A 20286-nucleotide genomic window follows, 5' to 3' on the forward strand; every position below is an offset into this window, starting at 1 on the left:
AGACTGAGGGGTCTGGAAGCCTCTCCGTGACATAATGAATGTGCATGCTGGGGAGACAGGAACAGGGTTGCCACATGTGCTTTGCGTTGGCGAAGGAGTGCTTTATCTCCACCATACTTTGCTATTTATCCAGCTGCCAACGCTGACAATAGTGCCATTACTCATCAGCCATGGAGGCCCTGCCTGGCAGCCCATACAGACACAGCCAGGGATGGGATAAAGCGATTTCCCTCCAACCAGGCTTGATAATTTCATGCAGCAAGGGTTCATATTCTGTTAATTATCAAATCATCTGACAGCCTAGTTTGACTGGTTAGGCAGGCACTGTTTGGCACACCTAAGAGTAATGCAGTTCAGAGATTACATACTGTAAGACTCAATTTGTTGATTACTCAGGATGCATGGGTGTGAGGAAGGAGACTGGCAAGAGGAAATGTATGACTGCCTTATGAGTTGACTGTGATGGAGTATTCTGGCTTTGAATAATAATGTCTCTACAATGGCAGCATACAAATCAATGTGTATTATCATATAAATAATTGCAAGGTCAGATGCTGACTTTTCATGATGAATGTAATACAAACATATTTTCCATCATCAACGTCTCAAGCCCGTACATACTAGAGGTACTAAATAATGAAGTTACTCTGAAGGCAGTTTGCATTCAAGTCACAATAAATAGGTAAATAGGTTCATGTACAATTTATTTAATTTGATAAAGGCATACATTTAGTGCGAGACCAACAACCTAGAATAAATTCTAAAATATACAACATTTTTATAATGATTTCTTACAAAACATTAAAGCAAAGTTATGAGCTAGAAACAGTTCCTTTATCCATGTCTTTCACAATGCCACATTCAGTCTGTAGGGAAAGCACAAAACACCATAAACAGGTTTTATTTGATAAACATTGGTTTAGCTCTGGTTGCGTGGAAATCATACTTTCGAGGAAAGTCTTCAACAAACAAAGCAGCTTTGACCAAATTAAAGTGACCAAATTATATTTCTCCATGAAGTTGCCCATAGAGAGACAGCAAAAAATAAACAAATATTCTCTATCTTACTTTGGCTAAATCAAATGCAACATAGAAACGGAGAGTAACTTAAGATATTAACAAACCAAAATGAATTAACAAAGCAACAAGTTAACTGTCCAACTTAAAACTGTATTTCCTCATGGATGGTTGAAAAACATTCTAAGAAAACATGTTGAACATGCACTCACTTTTTCATTTTATACAGTAATCTATAGAGTGTGGACCATCTAGAGTAGGGGTGTCAAACATACGGCCCGGATCCGGCCCGCGAGGTGGTCCAATCCGGCCTGCGGGTGGTTTTAAAGATATATAAAAAAAAAATTTTTGGGGGGGGGGGGCAAAATCAATATACTTTAAAATCACTAAAACCAAATCAAAACTGTGTAAAAATTATAATGGATCTACATTCATACAGTTTCTTGACTGGGTCCAGCTCGCTGATAATCACAGAAATAAAAGCTAGAGAGTCAGGGGTAAATTCCCAAAACTATGGATAGAGGACTGTTTTTAGCTAATTTTGACGGTGAGGAAATATAACCAATTTTCAGTGCTGCCCTCTGGACCTCGTTGAAAATGGAATGCAGCCCCCGGGGAAAAATGACTTTGACACCCCTGATCTAGAGGGTTGTGATATAGAAAGAGGGGGCTAGGACTGGGAGTGGAGCTGAGGTGTTTTTGGTGGGACATTGTTGCGTTAGGGCAATGTAAGGGGAGATGAGAGAGGCCAAGGTATAGGACTGGGGTGGCACCAGAGTCCATTTGGTGTGTGCATGTTGGGCAGAGGGCAGGGGTACGCAACAGGGGAAGCGGTGTGTACAGAGACTTTAGTTTAATCATGTATGTTACAGCTGGGGTGGTTGAATCAAAAGTCTCTACACACTGTGGTCCTCCAGGACTGGACTTGCCCTTCTGAGGTGTAGGACAAGGTTGGAGCTTGGAGCTGAGGCCGGAGCAGGTTAGGGAGGTTATGGGTGAGCTGTGAGGCCTAGAGGACAGCTGTCAGTGCAGTCAGTAGCGCTGTCATCCTCAGCAGACCTCTTCCTCAGCTCCCTGCCAGTCCCTGTTGGTTTGTGGTGGCTGTGGTGGGCTGCTGGCGAGTGCTTGCCATGCTCCGGCTGGTGGCCGCTGCCTGCCAGAACCTTGGTGTCCTTGGTTTGGAAGTTGGCCCCGTGGTGGCGCAGCGCCGGGTTATGGTTGCTCTCTGGCTCCACCTGCAGATAGGCCCTCACCTTGTGGTGGCGGGCATTGCTATCGGTGTCGCTGAAGTCGATCACACGGCACTCGTACGTGCCCTCGTCAGACGGCTTCACGCTGGACAGACGCAACTTGTGGGAGATGTTGCTCCCAGCAACCTTTACTACCTGCAATAGACAAAGAAAATATATTGGTCTATTATTTCCAAGAGTGAAATTATACATTTGGATTCCTGACAGGCTATCCTTTCAGAGGAAATATGCTCACTTCAAACCTAATTTGCCAGCCAGATACATTTCTCCTTCCACTCTGAAGATTCTAAGTGTCTATATCTGTTGTTAATAATTTTCCTAGAAAACAAACGTCCTTGTGCATCCCCACCACTTCCCCCTCTGTCCCTGCATCCTGTGTGTGTGTGTGTGTGTGTGTGTGTGTGTGTGTGTGTGTGTGTGTGTGTGTGTGTGTGTGTGTGTGTGTGACAGCCAAGCTGTCTGATCCGAATGAGGCTGGCAGCCAGCTCTGTAATGAGATGCTAGCTGCGTTGCCACAGATGCACCACAGTACACACTTACAGAGCAGATGCACCTCCTCCTCCCCAAGCCCTGTACTGCTGGCAGCCCCACCGAGCCCAGTCAGGAGCACAGCCACCCGGCCACTGCACTAAACAAAGCCGCCTGGCAACCAAACAGATTGAGTGGGGATGTGAGGAGGCACACATACAAATGACATGTACACACACAGTCAGACCTTCGTTCCCATGTTGCCCATGTTGTTCGCTAAAACAAATGAGGAGTTGCTGTGGCCCTGCATACATACAGAACATGCCTTTTCTTGTTAAGGGTCTAATAGTTCAGTGGCTTATAAAACCTGTAGAAAATATATTTTATAGTGTCAGATCTTAGATAACATGAAGTGATCACATACTGTGGGAAAGTCAATGGTTGTGACACACCAGGGTATAAATACAGTTTTCTATATATCAGCTTCCTCCCACACAGGTAGTGTAGCCAAGGCTGATGATTAGTCTGTGGTTGTGTATCTCTGTTATCAGCCCAGAGTCCTCTAAGCTCAGAGAGAAAATCACACAATCACATTCAGCCTTGAGAATAAAACCAATAAAACTGACCAAAATAATTTTGGTGGAGTATAGTTAGTAGGTCTGCATCGTTTAGTATAATCTCAGCATGTTTGATTTTACATCAATAGAATATGAAAATGATCTGGTTGCTGCCATCAGCTGTATTTGTGGGGAAACATGAAAGGCTAATATCCATCCATGTCTGCTGGAACCAATGACTCTGGGCTGGAACCCTCCATACCGTTTTACCGACTGAGCGACTCCGTACCGTTTTACCGGCTGAGCGACGGCCCAGTGGCGTCCTCCTTTACACCGCAGCTGTTGGTTTCATTATGGTTAGTCAGCAGCAGCTAGCCAGACAACAGGGACATTAACCAGGGAGGAAACCTCAGATCAAAGATAGGCTTCATCTTCTCCTGGAGACGAGAGAGTAGAGGGACACGCACAGCAAGCTGAAGAGCCGCTGTGCGAGCACAGAACTAGCTGTTAACAAATCATTACCCTCAGCCAGGCTGGCGGCAACAAGGCACACCAGGGCAGATGAGCTATCAAAAGTTCTGCTGACTCCCCGATCATTCTCCAGCAAGGAGCACACAGTCTCTCCTTTTTTAACCCTTGTGTTGTCTTAAGGGTCAAAAATGACCTGCCACTATGTTTAACAGCAGAGAAAACACATCTAATTATTTATTTTTTTACTTGAAATTTGATGACTTGTCCTAGAGTGACCCCAACATTAGAAAAAGTGAAACATCGCCTTTGTTCATATTTCAATGAAAGCTGTACACCACCAGGGTACAAAGATTGTCTTAGGGTCATTTTTGACCCGGCAGTTATAAAATAATTTACACACCACAAGAGAGAAAGCGAGAGAGCGAGACACACACACACACACACACACACACACACACACACACAATGTGTCTACTGATTGAACTCAGCCAACAGCTTCTGAAGAGGAAGATCACTATGGCGTGGACAACCTGGACAAGGTGATTGGAACTTACAGCTGCAGGAGGATGACTGCCCGCTGGCCCCTGGTCATCTTCCATAACATCATTGATGTGTCCTCATACAATGTCTTTGTGATATGGAACAACATCAACCCTACCTGGATGCCTGATAAGCGGAACAAGAGGAGGGTGTTCCTGGAGCAGCTGGGAAAGGCATATGTAACCCCACACATTCAAAGAAGGGAGTGCCTCACCCGCACAGCAGCCTTTGCAGTGCTTGTGAAAGCTGTTCAGGGGGCTGAATCTTGTCATGATCCATCTGAGGCTGCAGCTGGGGCAGGCAAGAGGAGGCAATGCCAATTCTGCCCCCCAAAGAAGGACTGTAAAACAAATACTATGTGCTGCACATGTGAGAAATACATCTGCAAAGTCCATGCACACCCACTCGCATACTGTCCTACATGTGCTAATTAGAGTTGATTGATTTATGTTTTTCACGTTTTTGTTTTGTATTTATTATCTTCTTTTATTCTTATTTATTGTTGTTGTTTATACACCTTGTGGGTGGGGGCAATGGTTAAAAAAATGGGAGAAGACTAGTATTTTGTAGTTGAATTCCTCATTGTACAGTTTATAAGAATATATCACTAAGTTGCCAAAAAAAGACTGTTATTGTTTCCCTTTAATAAAATGTATTCAAAACTACGTTCTGCACATTTCTGCTACTTTCTTAGGCTATACAAGTGCTATCTCTTGCTAAAAAAAATATGTTTACACCTATGCAGTACCTATAGCAATAATAATAATAATATTAATAAACCTCTACTTTAGTAAAGAAAACAATTATGACAGGTGTGTTGTAATAAAAACGAGTGGTGTCCACTGATTAAATGCAGTCTTTCTGCATTGTGAAGAGGGAAAACCCAGATATTCACAACGTTTGTGATGAATGACAGGTTGTTTCTTCATGCAAAATAGATTTGGGGTTTAAAATTAAATTAAGCTGCTTTATTTTAGGGGTTTAGTGAAGGCGAGTCATTTTTTATCCTTAGGACAAGGGGAGTATACAGAATGTGTAGACTACACAAGGGTTAAATGAAGACATCAGAGAGCACTGCAGTCGTGAAGTTGGGCGCAGTCATGCTTTAATGAGAGAAGACAAGAAGACATCACACCATCTTGCAGCGTCAGTCTTTCTATTGAACTGAAACACATAATTGTAGCAGAAGTGAAGAGTTTATTTCCAAAACGCTATAAATACATTTTCAGAAATCTTGGTAAATTAGCTTTTATTGTTTAAAGGACTTAAGAAAGAGATTGGTGTGTTTTTTCACAATCTAATCGTGGCATTGGGTTTGTTCACTATATAATCATCCATGATTTACCAAATTATATTTTGAAAACAATTTTTAAGCACATGTTTTCTTTTCAGTCTCTTCCATCTCCACTGAATGATGTTAACTGTAAGGATTTCTTTCCTAATAATAATAATCTAAAATTAAGAAATATACAGAAAGTCCTGTGTGAAGGCCAATTTACAGAGGAGGAACTTCTTGAGGCAGAGGTATATCAGACCTTTTTTGATGTACTCAAAGATCCCTTATTAGCATGTTTTAACTACTTCTATAAAAATGGCAGATTATCAGGTCTACCATTTTATCAGGCAAGAAGGTCTGATTTCAATTGTACTGAAACAGGACCCAGGTGGTAAGTATATAGATCAAGTCCATTTAAAAAACTGGAGGCCTCTTACACCGCAATGTTGTGATGCCAAAATCCTGGCGAAATGCATATCACATAGAATTAAAAAGGTTTTACCAGATATTTCTTACATGGACAATATATTGGAGATAATATATGAAAATTACTTGAAACAATAGAACATTATAAAACATCATAGATACCAGGCCTGGTCTTCATAGCAGAGCCTGGACTATTTTAATTTTGGTGAATCTCTTATACAATGGGTTAAAGTTATGTATTGCAACTCCAGGTGTAAAATAGTAAATAATGTTACTTCTCAGAAAGTATTGAGCTGTCAAGAGGAGTAAAACAAGGCTCCCCGTTGTCTCCCTATCTATTTATTATAACCATTGAAATGATAGCTATGAACATTTGATCCAACAAGAACATCAAGGGATTTGAAATCCAGAGGTTAAAAACAAAAGTATCAATGTATGCAGATTACTCAAGTTTCTTCTTAAGTTTGCAATGGTGCATGGTCTCATTGAGATCGAGATCACTTTCTAGCCTCTCTGGACTAAAACCCAATTACGATGAGTGTACCATATTACATATTGGATTGTCAAAATATACAATGTTTACACTACAGTACCTTTACCAATAAAATAGGCTGATGGTGAAGTAGACATACTTGGTACTCATACAGCTGAAGTCGGAAGTTTACATACACATAGGTTGGAGTCATTAAAACTTGTTTTTCAACCACTCTACAAATTTCTTGTTAACAAACTATAGTCTTGGCAAGTCTGTTAGGACATCTACTTTGTGCATGACACAAGTAATTTTTCCAACAATTGTTTACAGACAGATTATTTAACTTATAATTCACTGTATCACAATTCCAGTGGGTCAGAAGTTTACATACACTAAGTTGACTGAGCCTTTAAACAGCTTGGAAAATTCCAGAAAAGGATGTCATGGCTTTAGAAGCTTCTGATAGGCTAATTAGCATCATTTGAATCAATTGGAGGTGTACCTGTGGATGTATTTCAAGGTTTCCTTCAAACTCAGTGCCTCTTTGCTTGACATCATGGGAAAATCAAAAGAAATCAGCCAAGACCTCAGAAAGAAAATTGTAGACCTCCACAAGTCTGGTTCATTTTTGGGAGCAATTTCCAAACACCTGAAGGTACTACGTTCATCTGTACAAACAATAGTACGCATGTATAAACACCATGGGCCCACACAGCCGTCATACCGCTCAGGAAGGAGATGCGTTCTGTCTCCTAGAGATGAACGTACTTTGGTGCGAAAAGTGCAAATCAATCCCAGAACAACAGCAAAGGACCTTGTGAAGATGCTGGAGGAAACAGGTACAAAAGTATCTATATCCACAGTAAAACGAGTTCTATATCGACATAACCTGAAAGGCCGCTCAGCAAGGAAGAAGCCACTGCTCCAAAACCGCCATAAAAAAAAGCCAGACTACGGTTTGCAACTGCACATGGGGACAAAGATCGTACTTTTTAGAGAAATATCCTCTGGTCTGATGAAACAAAAATAGAACTGTTTGGCCATCGTTATGTTTGGAGGAAAAAGGGGGATGCTTGCAAGCTGAAGAACACCATCCCAACCGTGAAGCATGGGGGTGGCAGCATCATGTTGTGGGGTGCTTTGCTGCAGGAGGGACTGGTGCACTTCACAAAATAGATGGCATCATGAGGGAGGAATATTATGTGGATATATTGCAGCAACATCTCAAAACATCAGTCAGGAAGTTAAAGCTTGGTCGCAAATGGGTCTTCCAAATGGAGAATGACCCCAAGCATTCTTCCAAAGTTGTTGCGAAATGGCTTAAGGACAACAAAGTCAAGGTGTTGGAGAGGCCATCACAAAGCCCTGATCTCAATCCTATAGAACATTTTTGGGCAGAACTGAAAAAGCGTGTGCGAGCAAGGAGGCCTACAAACCTGACTCAGTTACACCAGCTCTGTCAGGAGGAATGGGCCAACATTCACCAAATTTATTGTGGGAAGCTTGTGGAAGGCTACCCGAAATGTTTGATCCAAGTTTAAAGGCAATGCTACCAAATACTAATTGAGTGTATGTAAACTTCTGAACCACTGGGAATGTGATGAAAGAAATAAAAGCTGAAATAAATAATTCTCTTTATTCTCTGACATTTCACATTCTTAAAATAAAGTGGTGATCCTGATTGACCTAAGACAGGGAATATCTATTAGGATTAAATGTCAGGAATTGTGAAAAACTGAGTTTAAATGTATTTGGCTAAGGTGTATGTAAACTTCCGACTTCAACTGTAAGTTATACTTAAACCCGAACTTGTTCTCCAGTAGATTATGAAGAAAGGCTCATCCTTGTTTCAAAATGGCCTTTTTCCTTCATACAAATAACAACTTCTCATTTTCAATTAATTGAAAATGAAACTCTGTTTAAAGTATCGCCCTTTCTTAAACAAGCCATACAAAGCTGGTTACAATTTCAATTTTATCCTCCAGTAAAGAGAACACATATTACAACAAATATTGTGGTTAAACTCAAATATACTGATAGATAAAAAAAACATTGTTTTTGGAAGATATTTTATATTTTTTATTTATTAATGATAATATGATTAGGAATGCTGGAGTTATGTCACATATGCAACTATCGAAAATATACTGGAATGTTTGCTCAATCCAAAATTACAACCAACTGATTGCAACATTACCGCAAAAATGGAGGAGGCAAGTGGAAGAAAAGTGGAAGAAAGTAAGAAACTTGCTTATCTGCCATATATTAAATATAAAAATTGTCTGAAAAGGATTGGCATAAATAGAAAAATATACAATTTTTATTTGAGGACAGAAATGTTAGCAGCTGTGCCATACAGGTTGCAAAATAGATTTTAGATGTACCGATTCCATGGCACATGGTATATGATGTCACGTTCCTGACCTATTTTTATGTTATTTTGATTATGTTTAGTTGGTCAGGGCGTGAGTTGGGGTGGGCATTGTATGTTGTGGGTGTTTGGTTAGTCCATGGGTGTTGTATGTGTATGGGATAGTGTTTGTTAGGTTGTCTAGTTATGTCTATGGCTGCCTAGATTGGGTCTCAATCAGAGACAGCTGTCATTCATTTGTCTCTGATTGGTAGCCAGATTTAAGGTAGCCATAGGCAGTAGGCTTTTGTGGGTGTTTGTTCCTGTGTCCTCACAGGACAGTTGAAGGTTAGTCTCATTTGTTGTTTTGTAGTTTTGTAGTGTATTGTTTTGCTGTTTTGATTAAAAGATGGCTTATTTCCCTCAATTCGCATCTTGGTCCTATCCATGCTCCTCCTCGTTTGAGGAGGAGAACAACATTGACTGCCTTTACATATGAACTGATACAAAAACAACAGTTGATTCAACACTTCAAGTTTTTCCAATTTAACAGAATGCTATATATACGGGGCATACAATAATCTCATCTCTGCAGATTTTGCTGCAAAGAGATATAATCATTCAGGGTCGCAACTTTCACTGCGCACTGGGGGAACATTCTGAAATTGCATTTTTGTCCCCTCAGTGGTATAATTGCAATGTGATACAAAACATGGCACCTGTGTGCTTTAGGACCATGTGGACGCCTCAGAGCGGTCGGGTAGGCTGTTTTCCGGTTTTAGCCGGCTGGATTTAGGACCACGTGTGGACAGGCTGTGTGAAGGAAAGGCTGATGAATAGGACCAGCACGGGAGAGTTGATCAGAGGCCGCTGCGGTCTGTGTTGCGTTTTTTTCTCAGAGTTATAAAAGCAAGCAGAGCAGAAACTGGCTACTATTTCGTTGACTGATCTAGCTGGCAAGGTAACTGCTGTTTCACAGAAAAAAAAGTATTTCTTCCCAGTGCTGAGCTAGTAGTGTAACTGACATGTTACGTTTGCCAATATTTCATCCCCTCTCAACTGAACTGAATGAACTACTAGCAGCTAGTTAGCTAGCTAGTAGCTACCACAGCCAGTAAAACTCTAGCTAGCCTCTAGCTATCTGTCAGGTAGCAGTATCTAACAGCTGTGGAGTGCATGGAAATGTTGTGTAGCCTTTGTTTTGTCCCGTTTCAACAGAAGTACATTTGATGATGTACCATTGTACCATTAGCTAGAGATTGCCAAAAGTTGGCTAACGTTATCTAGCTAGCTAGCTCACTAACTATAGCTATTATTTTTGTCTCAATCACACTAGACCTGAATCGATCGATGAAAACAGCGGAAAAACAATTGAAATTATATTCTGACGTTTTTTCAGAATAATGTTAGTTTTATTAGTCAGTATAGCAATGTAATGTTAATCATTTGTCTGTTTCCCTAGCTAATTCCCTACATTTTACACTGACATTGTATTAACAGCTCTACAGGCTTCAATGTCATGGCGCACAATCAGTATACAACACTATGCTCAACATGTCTACATTTTTTTTCTTTTTTAATTTAACCTTTATTTAACCAGGTAGGCCAGTTGAGAACAAGTTCTCATTTACAGCTGCGATCTGGCAAAGATAAAGCAAAGCAGTGCGACAAAAAACAACAACACAGAGTTACACATGGGATAAACAAAAGTACAGTCAATAACACAATAGAAAAATCTATATACAGTGTGCGCAAATGGAGTAAGGAGGTAGGCAATAAATAGGCCATAGTAGCGAAGTAATTACAATTTAGCAAATTAACACTGGAGTGACAGATGTGCAGATGATGATATGCAACTAGAAATACTGGTGTGCAAAAGAGCAAAAAAGGTAAATAAAAACAATATGGGGATGAGGTAGGTAGTTGGATGGGCTATTTACAGATGGGCTGTGTGCAGTTGCAGCGATCAGTAAGCTGATCAGAGAGCTGATGCTTAAAGTTAGTGAGGGAGATATAAGTCTCCGAATTCAGCGATTTTTGCAAATCGTTCCAGTCATTGGCAGCAGCGAGAACTGGAAGGAAAGGTGGCCAAAGAGGTGTTGGCTTTGCGGATGACCAGTTAGATATACCTGCTGGAGCGCGTGCTACGGGTGGGTGTTGCTATGGTGACCAGTGAGCTGAGATAAGGCGGAGCATTATCTAGAAAAGACTTATAGACTACCTGGAGCCAGTGGGTTTGGTGAAGAATACGTAGCAAGGGCCAGCCGACGAGAGCATATAGGTCGCAGTGGTGGGTGGTATATGGGGCTTTGGTGACAAAACGGATGGCACTGTGATAGACTGCATCCAGTTTGCTGAGTAGAGTGTTGGAAGCTATTTTGTAAATGACATTGCCGAAGTTGAGGATTGGTAGGATAGTCAGTTTTTTGAGGGTATGTTTGGCAGCATGAGTGAAGGATGCTTTGTTGTGAAATAGGAAGCCGATTCCAGATATAATTTTGGATTGGAGATGCTTAATATGAGTCTGGAAGGAGAGTTTACAGTCTAGCCAGACACCTAGGTATGTGTAGTTGTCCACATATTCTAAGTCAGAACCGTCCAGAGTAGTGATGCTAGTCGGGCGGGCGGGTGCGGGCAGCGATCGTTTGAAGAGCATGCATTTAGTTTTACTAGCATTTAAGAGCAGTTGGAGGCCATGGAAGGAGTGTTGTATGGCATTGAAGCTCGTTTGGAGGTTTGTTAACACAGTGTCCAAAGAAGGGCCAGATGTATACAGAATGGTGTTGTCTGTGTAGAGGTGGATCAAGGAATCACCCGCAGAAAGAGCGACATCGTTGATATATACAGAGAAAAGAGTCGGCCCGAGAATTGAACCCTGTGGTTAACACCCTGAACTCTATCTGAGAAGTTGTTGTAAACCAGGCGAGGCAGTCATTTGAGAAACAAAGGCTGTTGAGTCTTCCGATAAGAATAATGTGATTGACAGAGTCAAAAGCCTTGGCCAGGTCGATGAAGACGGCTGCACAGTACTGTCTTTAATCGATGGCGGTTATGATATAATTTAGTACCTTGAGCGTGACTGAGGTGTATTTGTGACCAGCTCGGAAACCGAATTGCACGGCGGAGAAGGTACGGTGGGATTCGAAATGGACAGTGATTTGTTTGTTAACTTGGCTTTCAAAGACTTTAGAAAAGGCAGGGTAGGATGGATATAGGTCTGTAACAGTTTGGGTCTAGAGTGTCACCACTTTTGAAGAGGGGGATGACCGCGCAGCTTTCCAATCTTTAAGAATCTCGGACGATACGAAAGAGAGGTTGAACAGACTAGTAATAGGGGTTGCAACAATGGCGGCCTCTCTTTTTGAAAGAGAGGGTCCAGATTGTCTAGCCCAGCTGATTTGTACGGGTCCAGGTTTTGCAGCTCTTTCATAACATCAGCTATCTGGATTTGGGTGAAGAAGTAGCTGGGGAGGCTTGGGCAAGTAGCTGGGGGGGTGCGGAGCTGTTGGTCGGGGTTGGGGTAGCCAGGAGGAAAGCTTGGCCAGCTGTAGAGAAATGTATATTGACATTTTCGATTATCGTGGATTTATCAGTGGTGACAGTGTTTCCTAGCCTCAGTGCAGTGGGCAGCTGGGAGGAGGTGCTCTTATTCTCCATGGACTTTACAGTGTCCCAAAACTTTTTGGAGTTAGAGCTACAGGATGCAAATTTCTGTTTGAAAAAGCTAGCCTTTGCTTTCCTAACTGACTGTGTGTATTGGTTCCTGACTTCCCTGAAGAGTTGCATATCGCGGGGGCTATTCGATGCTAAAGCAGTACGCCACATGATGTTTTTGTGCTGGTCGAGGGCAGTCAGGTCTGGAGTGAACCAAGGGCTATATTTGTTCTTAGTTCTACATTTTTTGAAAGGGGCATGCTTATTTAAGATGGTGAGGACTTTTAAAGAACAACCAGGCATCCTCTACTGACGGGATGAGGTCAATATCCTTCCAGGATACCCGGGCCAGGTCGATTAGAAAGGCCTGCTCGCAGAAGTGTTTAGGGAGCGTTTGACAGTGATGAGGGGTGGTCGTTTGACCGCGGACCCATAACGGATGCAGGAAATGAGGCAGTGATCGCTGAGATCCTGATTGAAAACAGCAGAGGTGTATTTGGAGTGCAAGTTGGTCAGGATAATATCTATAAGGATGCCTATGTTTACGGATTTAGGGTTGTACCTGGTGGGTTCCTTTTTAATTTGTGTGAGATTGAGGGCATCTAGCTTAGATTGTAGGATGGCCGGGGTGTTAAGCATGTCCCAGTTTAGGTCACCTAACAGAATAAAATCTGAAGATAGATGGGGGGCAATCAATTCACGTATGGTGTCCAGGGCACAGCTGGGGGCTATAACAGGCGGCAACATTGAGAGACTTGTTTCTGGAGAGATTAATTTAAAAAAATTGAAGCTCGAACTGTTTGGGAATAGACCTGGAAAGTATGACAGAACTTTGCAGGCTATCTCTGCAGTAGATTGCAACTCCTCCCCCTTTGGCAGTTCTATCTTGACGGAAAATGTTGTAGTTGGGGATGGAAATTTAAGCCAGGATTCAGACATGACAAGGACAACAGGGTTGGCGGGGTGTGCTAAAGCAGTGAGTAAAACAAACTTAGGGAGGATGCTTCTGATGTTAATATGCATGAAACCAAGGCTTTTACAGTTACAGAAGTCAACAAATGAGAGCGCCTGGGGACACACAGGGCCTGGGTTAAACTCTACATCACCCGAGGAACAGAGGAGGAGTAGGATGAGGGTACGGCTAAAGGCTATCAGAACTGGTCATCTAGTGAATTGGGAACAGAGAATAAAAGGAGCAGATTTCTGGGCGTGGTAGGATAGATTCAGAGCATAGTGTACAGACATGGGTGTGGTAGGGTGCGGGTACAGTGGATGTAAACCTAGGCATTGAGTGACGATAAGAGAGGTTTCATCTCTGGAGGCACTAGTTATGCTAGGTGAGGTTGCCGCATGTGTGGGAGGTGGGACAAAAGAGCTGCCTGAGGCATGTTGAGTGGGACCAGGGGCTCCGCAGTAAAATAAAACAATGATAACTACCCTAAACAGCAGTATACAAGGCATATTGACATTAGAGAGAGACATAAAGCGAGGCATAAAGCAATCACAGGTGTTGATTGGGAGAGCTAGTTAAGACAACAACGGGTAAGACAACAACAGCTAATCAGCTAAGACAACAACAACAGGTAAAATGGCGATGAAAGGGCAGAGAGGGTCAGTTAACTACACACAGGGCCTGAGTTCGAGGCTGGGGCCGACAGATAAACAAAATAAACAAAATGGAGTACCGTGATTAATGAACAGTCCAGCAGGCATCAGCTATGTAGCCAAGTGATCATAGGGTCCAGTGAACAGCAATAGATAAAACAGGGAAGCCATTAGGTAGTCGTTACTACGCTAGCCGGGAGATGCGCCTGGCTCGAGGCTAACTGGTGCTAGCTTCGGGACAAGGGCATCACCGACGTCCGGCAAAGGCCGGTTGAGGGCACATCGGACAGAATTACATTGGCAGACCAGTCGTGATGGATAGGCGGGGCTCCGTGTCGACAAAGGGTCCAGGCCAAATTGGCAAAAGAGGTATTATAGCTGGAGTAATTTTGTTTGCTAGCCGGGAGATGCTCCTGGCTCGAGGCTAACTGGTGCTAGCTTCGGGACAAGAGCGTTAGCCACCATAGCCACTCTGGTGCACCCGGTGCAAAGGTCCAGAGCTTACGGCAGGAATCCGGTGATGTAGTGGCTTCTAGTTGTGTTAGTGAAGAGTCAGTGAGGCATCAGCTGTGTAGCCGAGTGATCATAGGGTCCACTGAGCAGGCTGGGAGATGGACTTGGCTCAAGGCTAGCTTCGGGGCTGGGCCACTCGGTAGCAGCTAGCTAGCTGCGATGATTCGGAGTAATGGTCCAGAGCTTACGGCAGGAATCCGGTGATGTAGTGGAGAAAAGCAGTCCAATATGCTCAGGGTTGATATCGCGCTGTGCAGACTGGCAGGTATTATCCAGGCTAAAAGCGGCTGGTGTCTGAGCTAAAGGTAAAGGCCGCTAGCAGTGGCTAACAATGACTAAATAGCTAGTAGCTAAATAACTGGTTAGCTTCTGATGGCTAGCTGCTGATGGAGGTTCTAGCTATAAGGTCTAAAAATTGCAGATCCGTATCACATTGGGTGAGGCGGGTTGCCGGAAGGTATATTTAATTTAAAAATGGAAAAAGAGATATATACAAAAAAAGACAAAAAAAACATAAAATTTACACAGGACAACAACAAACACGTCCGCACTGCTACGCCATCTTGGAATTGCAGGATCAAATGGTGACAGGTGTCCCAGCAGGGTCAGACAGCCAGGGAAGACCAGTCTACAGAGCTCAGATGAAATTTGCAGTATATTATAACAACCAGTGAAAGGATACAATGTTCCATCTTGAGTTGATGGGTAGACTACAGTCTGGGATCTGGGAGTGATGGTCATTTCAATTATCGAACCATTGATTCTATTCTTGGATAATACTAATGTATAAATGTACACCAAGGTAATTCTTTGTCATGCCTCATCTGAGCAGGGTCAGATGGTGACAGGGGTCTCAGCAGGGTCAGGCAGCCAGGGGAGACCAGTCTGTGACGGAGCTGTGGTGAACTTTTGCAGATACAACCCTTTATTCTTTCTGTGCAGCAAACACTGGACAAAGAAGAAGCTTCAAAGATTGAAACTATTTTAAGAGCGTCTGACAAACCTCAAAAGTTGATTTCCAAACTGTATCAAGGGTTGATAGAGGCTTTTCCCGATGACACAAAACATGTAACACAAAAATATGAGGAAGACCTGGGAGACGCTATTGATGATGATGAATGGATACAGATATGTTAGAATGCCAAGTCATGTTCATATAATCTCAGACATAAATTACTGCAGTTTAAGACCATACATAGAACATTCTATATGCCAGTGAAACTGAATATCAGGCACTCAGAAATGTCATTCGTCTGCTGGAGGTGTAAAACACAAAAGGGGACATATTTGCATATGTTGTGGTCTTGTGAAGGATGGGTAAATTCTGGCAAAGAGTATGTTAATTTATCTCAGCACGTCAACAGATTCTCTCCGTTTTTGTTTGCTTGGAAATGTTGATACTGAAGACTGTTATCAGAAGAAACTGTGTAACCTTGCATTTATAGCGGCTAAGAAATGCTTTGCCATTAATTGGAAGGTTGGTTATCCTCCCACAATGTCACAATGGATGGCAAAAATGTCAAGTTAAGTATCACTAGATTTGATTTATTACAAGAGTAAAGGTATACTGTGGAACTTTCATAAGGTCTGGATTCTTGAAAAAAAGCTGACATTCAGCTTCCACAGCCCCAAATAAATGTCAATACTTATTGCATTGTTTCTTTGGTAATGAGGCCTCTATTGGACACTAGATTGCCAACAAGACAAATACAAAAGTGCAAAAGAGAAGCCAGACTGTCACGCCCTGGCCTTAGTATTCTTTGTTTTCTTTATTATTTTAGTTAGGTCAGGGTGTGACATGGGGAATGTTTGTTTTGTCGTTTTGGGTGGTTATATGGTAAAGGGGGTGTTGGGTTTAGTGTATGAGTTTGTGTTGAGTGAATGTTTCTAGGTATGTCTATGGTTGAGTGAATGTTTCTAGGTATGTCTATGGTTGCCTGAGTGGTTCTCAATCAGAGACAGATGTCTTTCATTTGTCTCTGATTGGGAGCCATATTTAAGGCAGCCATAGGCATCATGCATTTGTGGGTAATTGTCTATGTTCTATGTTGCATGTGTGCACTTAGTTCATTTATATAGCTTCACGTTCGTCTATTTGTTGTTTTGTTTCGTTTTTCTTCTTAATAATAAAGAGAAGATGTATTTTTCACACGCTGCGCCTTGGTCCACTCTCTCACCCTTAGACAGCCGTGACAGAATTACCCACCTAAATCGGACCAAGCGGCGTGTCAAGCGGCAACAGGACCCACCTACACAGGATTTCTGGACATGGGAGGACGAATTGGATGGTAAGGGACCTTGGGTTCAACCAGGAGAATATCGCCGCCCCAAAGCTGAGCTGGAGGCAGCGAAAGCCGAGAGGAGGCGATATGAGGAGGGAGCACGGAGGCAAGGCTGGAAGCCCGTGAGTACTACCCAAAAATTTATTGGGGGGGGGGGGGGGGGGGGGGTTAAAGGGAGTGTGGCGAAGTCAGGTAGGAGACCTGCGCATACTCCCTGTACTTACCGTGGAGAGCGAGAGTACGGGCAGACACCGTGTTACGCAGTAGAGCGCATGGTGTCTCCTGTACGCGTGCATAGCCCGGTTCGGTACATTCCAGCTCCACGTATCGGCCGGGCTAGATTGAGCGTTGAGCCGGATGTCATGAAGCCGGCCCAACGCATCTGGCCACCAGTGCGTCTCCTCGGGCCGGCTTACATGAAACCAGTCTTACGCATGGTGTCCCCGGTTCGCCTACATAGCCCGGTGCGGGTTATTCCACCTCCCCGCACTGGTCAGGCGACGGGGAGCATACAACCAGGTAAGGTTGGGCAGGCTCAGTGCTCAAGGGAGCCAGTACGCCTGCACGGTCCGGTATTTCCGGCGCCACCTCCCCGCCCCAGCCCAGTACCACCAGTGCCTACATCACGCACCAGGCTTCCAGTATGTCTCCAGAGCCCTGTTCCTCCTCCACGCACTCGCCCTATGGTGCGTGTCTCCAGCCCGGTACCACCAGTTCCGGCACCACGCACCAAGCCTCCTGTGTGTCCCCAGAGTCCTGTGCGCTCTGTTGTTGTTCCCCGCACTAGCCCTGAGATGCGTGTCCCCAGCCCGGTACCACCAGTTCCGGCACCACGCACTAGGCCTAATGTGCGTCTCCAGGGTCCAGAATGCCCTGTTCCTTCTCCCCGCACTAGCCTTCAGGTGCGTGTCCCCAGCCCGGTACCACCAGTTCCGGCACCACGCACCAGGCCTACAGTGCGCCTCAGCCGGCCAGCGCTGCCCGTCTGCCCAGCGCCATCTGAGCCGCCCGTCTGTCCGGAGCCGCCAGAGTCGCCAGCCAGCCACGAGCAGCCAGAGTCGCCAGCCAGCCACGAGCAGCCAGAGTCGCCAGCCAGCCACGAGCAGCCAGAGTCGCCAGCCAGCCACGAGCAGCCAGAGTCGCCAGCCAGCCACGAGCAGCCAGAGTCGCCAGCCAGCCACGAGCAGCCAGAGTCGCCAGCCAGCCACGAGCAGCCAGAGTCGCCAGCCAGCCACGAGCAGCCAGAGTCGCCAGCCAGCCACGAGCAGCCAGAGTCGCCAGCCAGCCACGAGCAGCCAGAGTCGCCAGCCAGCCACGAGCAGCCAGAGTCGCCAGCCAGCCACGAGCAGCCAGAGTCGCCAGCCAGCCACGAGCAGCCAGAGTCGCCAGCCAGCCACGAGCAGCCAGAGTCGCCAGCCAGCCACGAGCAGCCAGAGTCGCCAGCCAGCCACGAGCAGCCAGAGTCGCCAGCCAGCCACGAGCAGCCAGAGTCGCCAGCCAGCCACGAGCAGCCAGAGTCGCCAGCCAGCCACGAGCAGCCAGAGTCGCCAGCCAGCCACGAGCAGCCAGAGTCGCCAGCCAGCCACGAGCAGCCAGAGTCGCCAGCCAGCCACGAGCAGCCAGAGTCGCCAGCCAGCCACGAGCAGCCAGAGTCGCCAGCCAGCCACGAGCAGCCAGAGTCGCCAGCCAGCCACGAGCAGCCAGAGTCGCCAGCCAGCCACGAGCAGCCAGAGTCGCCAGCCAGCCACGAGCAGCCAGAGTCGCCAGCCAGCCACGAGCAGCCAGAGTCGCCAGCCAGCCACGAGCAGCCAGAGTCGCCAGCCAGCCACGAGCAGCCAGAGTCGCCAGCCAGCCACGAGCAGCCAGAGTCGCCAGCCAGCCACGAGCAGCCAGAGTCGCCAGCCAGCCACGAGCAGCCAGAGTCGCCAGCCAGCCACGAGCAGCCAGAGTCGCCAGCCAGCCACGAGCAGCCAGAGTCGCCAGCCAGCCACGAGCAGCCAGAGTCGCCAGCCAGCCACGAGCAGCCAGAGTCGCCAGCCAGCCACGAGCAGCCAGAGTCGCCAGCCAGCCACGAGCAGCCAGAGTCGCCAGCCAGCCACGAGCAGCCAGAGTCGCCAGCCAGCCACGAGCAGCCAGAGTCGCCAGCCAGCCACGAGCAGCCAGAGTCGCCAGCCAGCCACGAGCAGCCAGAGTCGCCAGCCAGCCACGAGCAGCCAGAGTCGCCAGCCAGCCACGAGCAGCCAGAGTCGCCAGCCAGCCACGAGCAGCCAGAGTCGCCAGCCAGCCACGAGCAGCCAGAGTCGCCAGCCAGCCACGAGCAGCCAGAGTCGCCAGCCAGCCACGAGCAGCCAGAGTCGCCAGCCAGCCACGAGCAGCCAGAGTCGCCAGCCAGCCACGAGCAGCCAGAGTCGCCAGCCAGCCACGAGCAGCCAGAGTCGCCAGCCAGCCACGAGCAGCCAGAGTCGCCAGCCAGCCACGAGCAGCCAGAGTCGCCAGCCAGCCACGAGCAGCCAGAGTCGCCAGCCAGCCACGAGCAGCCAGAGTCGCCAGCCAGCCACGAGCAGCCAGAGTCGCCAGCCAGCCACGAGCAGCCAGAGTCGCCAGCCAGCCACGAGCAGCCAGAGTCGCCAGCCAGCCACGAGCAGCCAGAGTCGCCAGCCAGCCACGAGCAGCCAGAGTCGCCAGCCAGCCACGAGCAGCCAGAGTCGCCAGCCAGCCACGAGCAGCCAGAGTCGCCAGCCAGCCACGAGCAGCCAGAGTCGCCAGCCAGCCACGAGCAGCCAGAGTCGCCAGCCAGCCACGAGCAGCCAGAGTCGCCAGCCAGCCACGAGCAGCCAGAGTCGCCAGCCAGCCACGAGCAGCCAGAGTCGCCGAAGCGGATATCGACAATGGTGGAGTGGGGGCCACGTCCCGCACCCGAGCCGCCGCCATATTAAGGCCCACCCCGGACCCTCCCTTTACGTGTCAGGTTTTGCGGCCGGAGTCCGCACCTTTTGGGGGGGGGGGGGGGGGGGGGGTACTGTCACGCCCTGGCCTTAGTATTCTTTGTTTTCTTTATTATTTTAGTTAGGTCAGGGTGTGACATGGGGAATGTTTGTTTTGTCGTTTTGGGTGGTTATATGGTAAAGGGGGTGTTGGGTTTAGTGTATGAGTTTGTGTTGAGTGAATGTTTCTAGGTATGTCTATGGTTGAGTGAATGTTTCTAGGTATGTCTATGGTTGCCTGAGTGGTTCTCAATCAGAGACAGATGTCTTTCATTTGTCTCTGATTGGGAGCCATATTTAAGGCAGCCATAGGCATCATGCATTTGTGGGTAATTGTCTATGTTCTATGTTGCATGTGTGCACTTAGTTCATTTATATAGCTTCACGTTCGTCTATTTGTTTTGTTTCGTTTTTCTTC

At 46.1% G+C, this 20286-nt stretch overlaps 1 protein-coding gene across 1 annotated transcript in view; it reads right to left on the reverse strand.

Annotated features, from left to right (window-relative positions):
* Positions 1-687: 687 nt before the first annotated feature.
* LOC129860850 (V-set and transmembrane domain-containing protein 2-like protein) overlaps positions 688-20286 on the reverse strand; it is a 39292-nt gene continuing 19693 nt past the window's right edge. Inside the window, exon 4 of the mRNA XM_055931698.1 lies at positions 688-2402. Within this exon, the coding sequence (XP_055787673.1) occupies positions 2007-2402 (396 nt within the window). The 3' untranslated portion in view covers positions 688-2006. The remainder of the gene's footprint in view (positions 2403-20286) is intronic.

The sequence above is a fragment of the Salvelinus fontinalis genome, chromosome 8, assembly GCF_029448725.1.
Source record: "Salvelinus fontinalis isolate EN_2023a chromosome 8, ASM2944872v1, whole genome shotgun sequence".
Lineage (NCBI taxonomy): Eukaryota > Metazoa > Chordata > Actinopteri > Salmoniformes > Salmonidae > Salvelinus > Salvelinus fontinalis.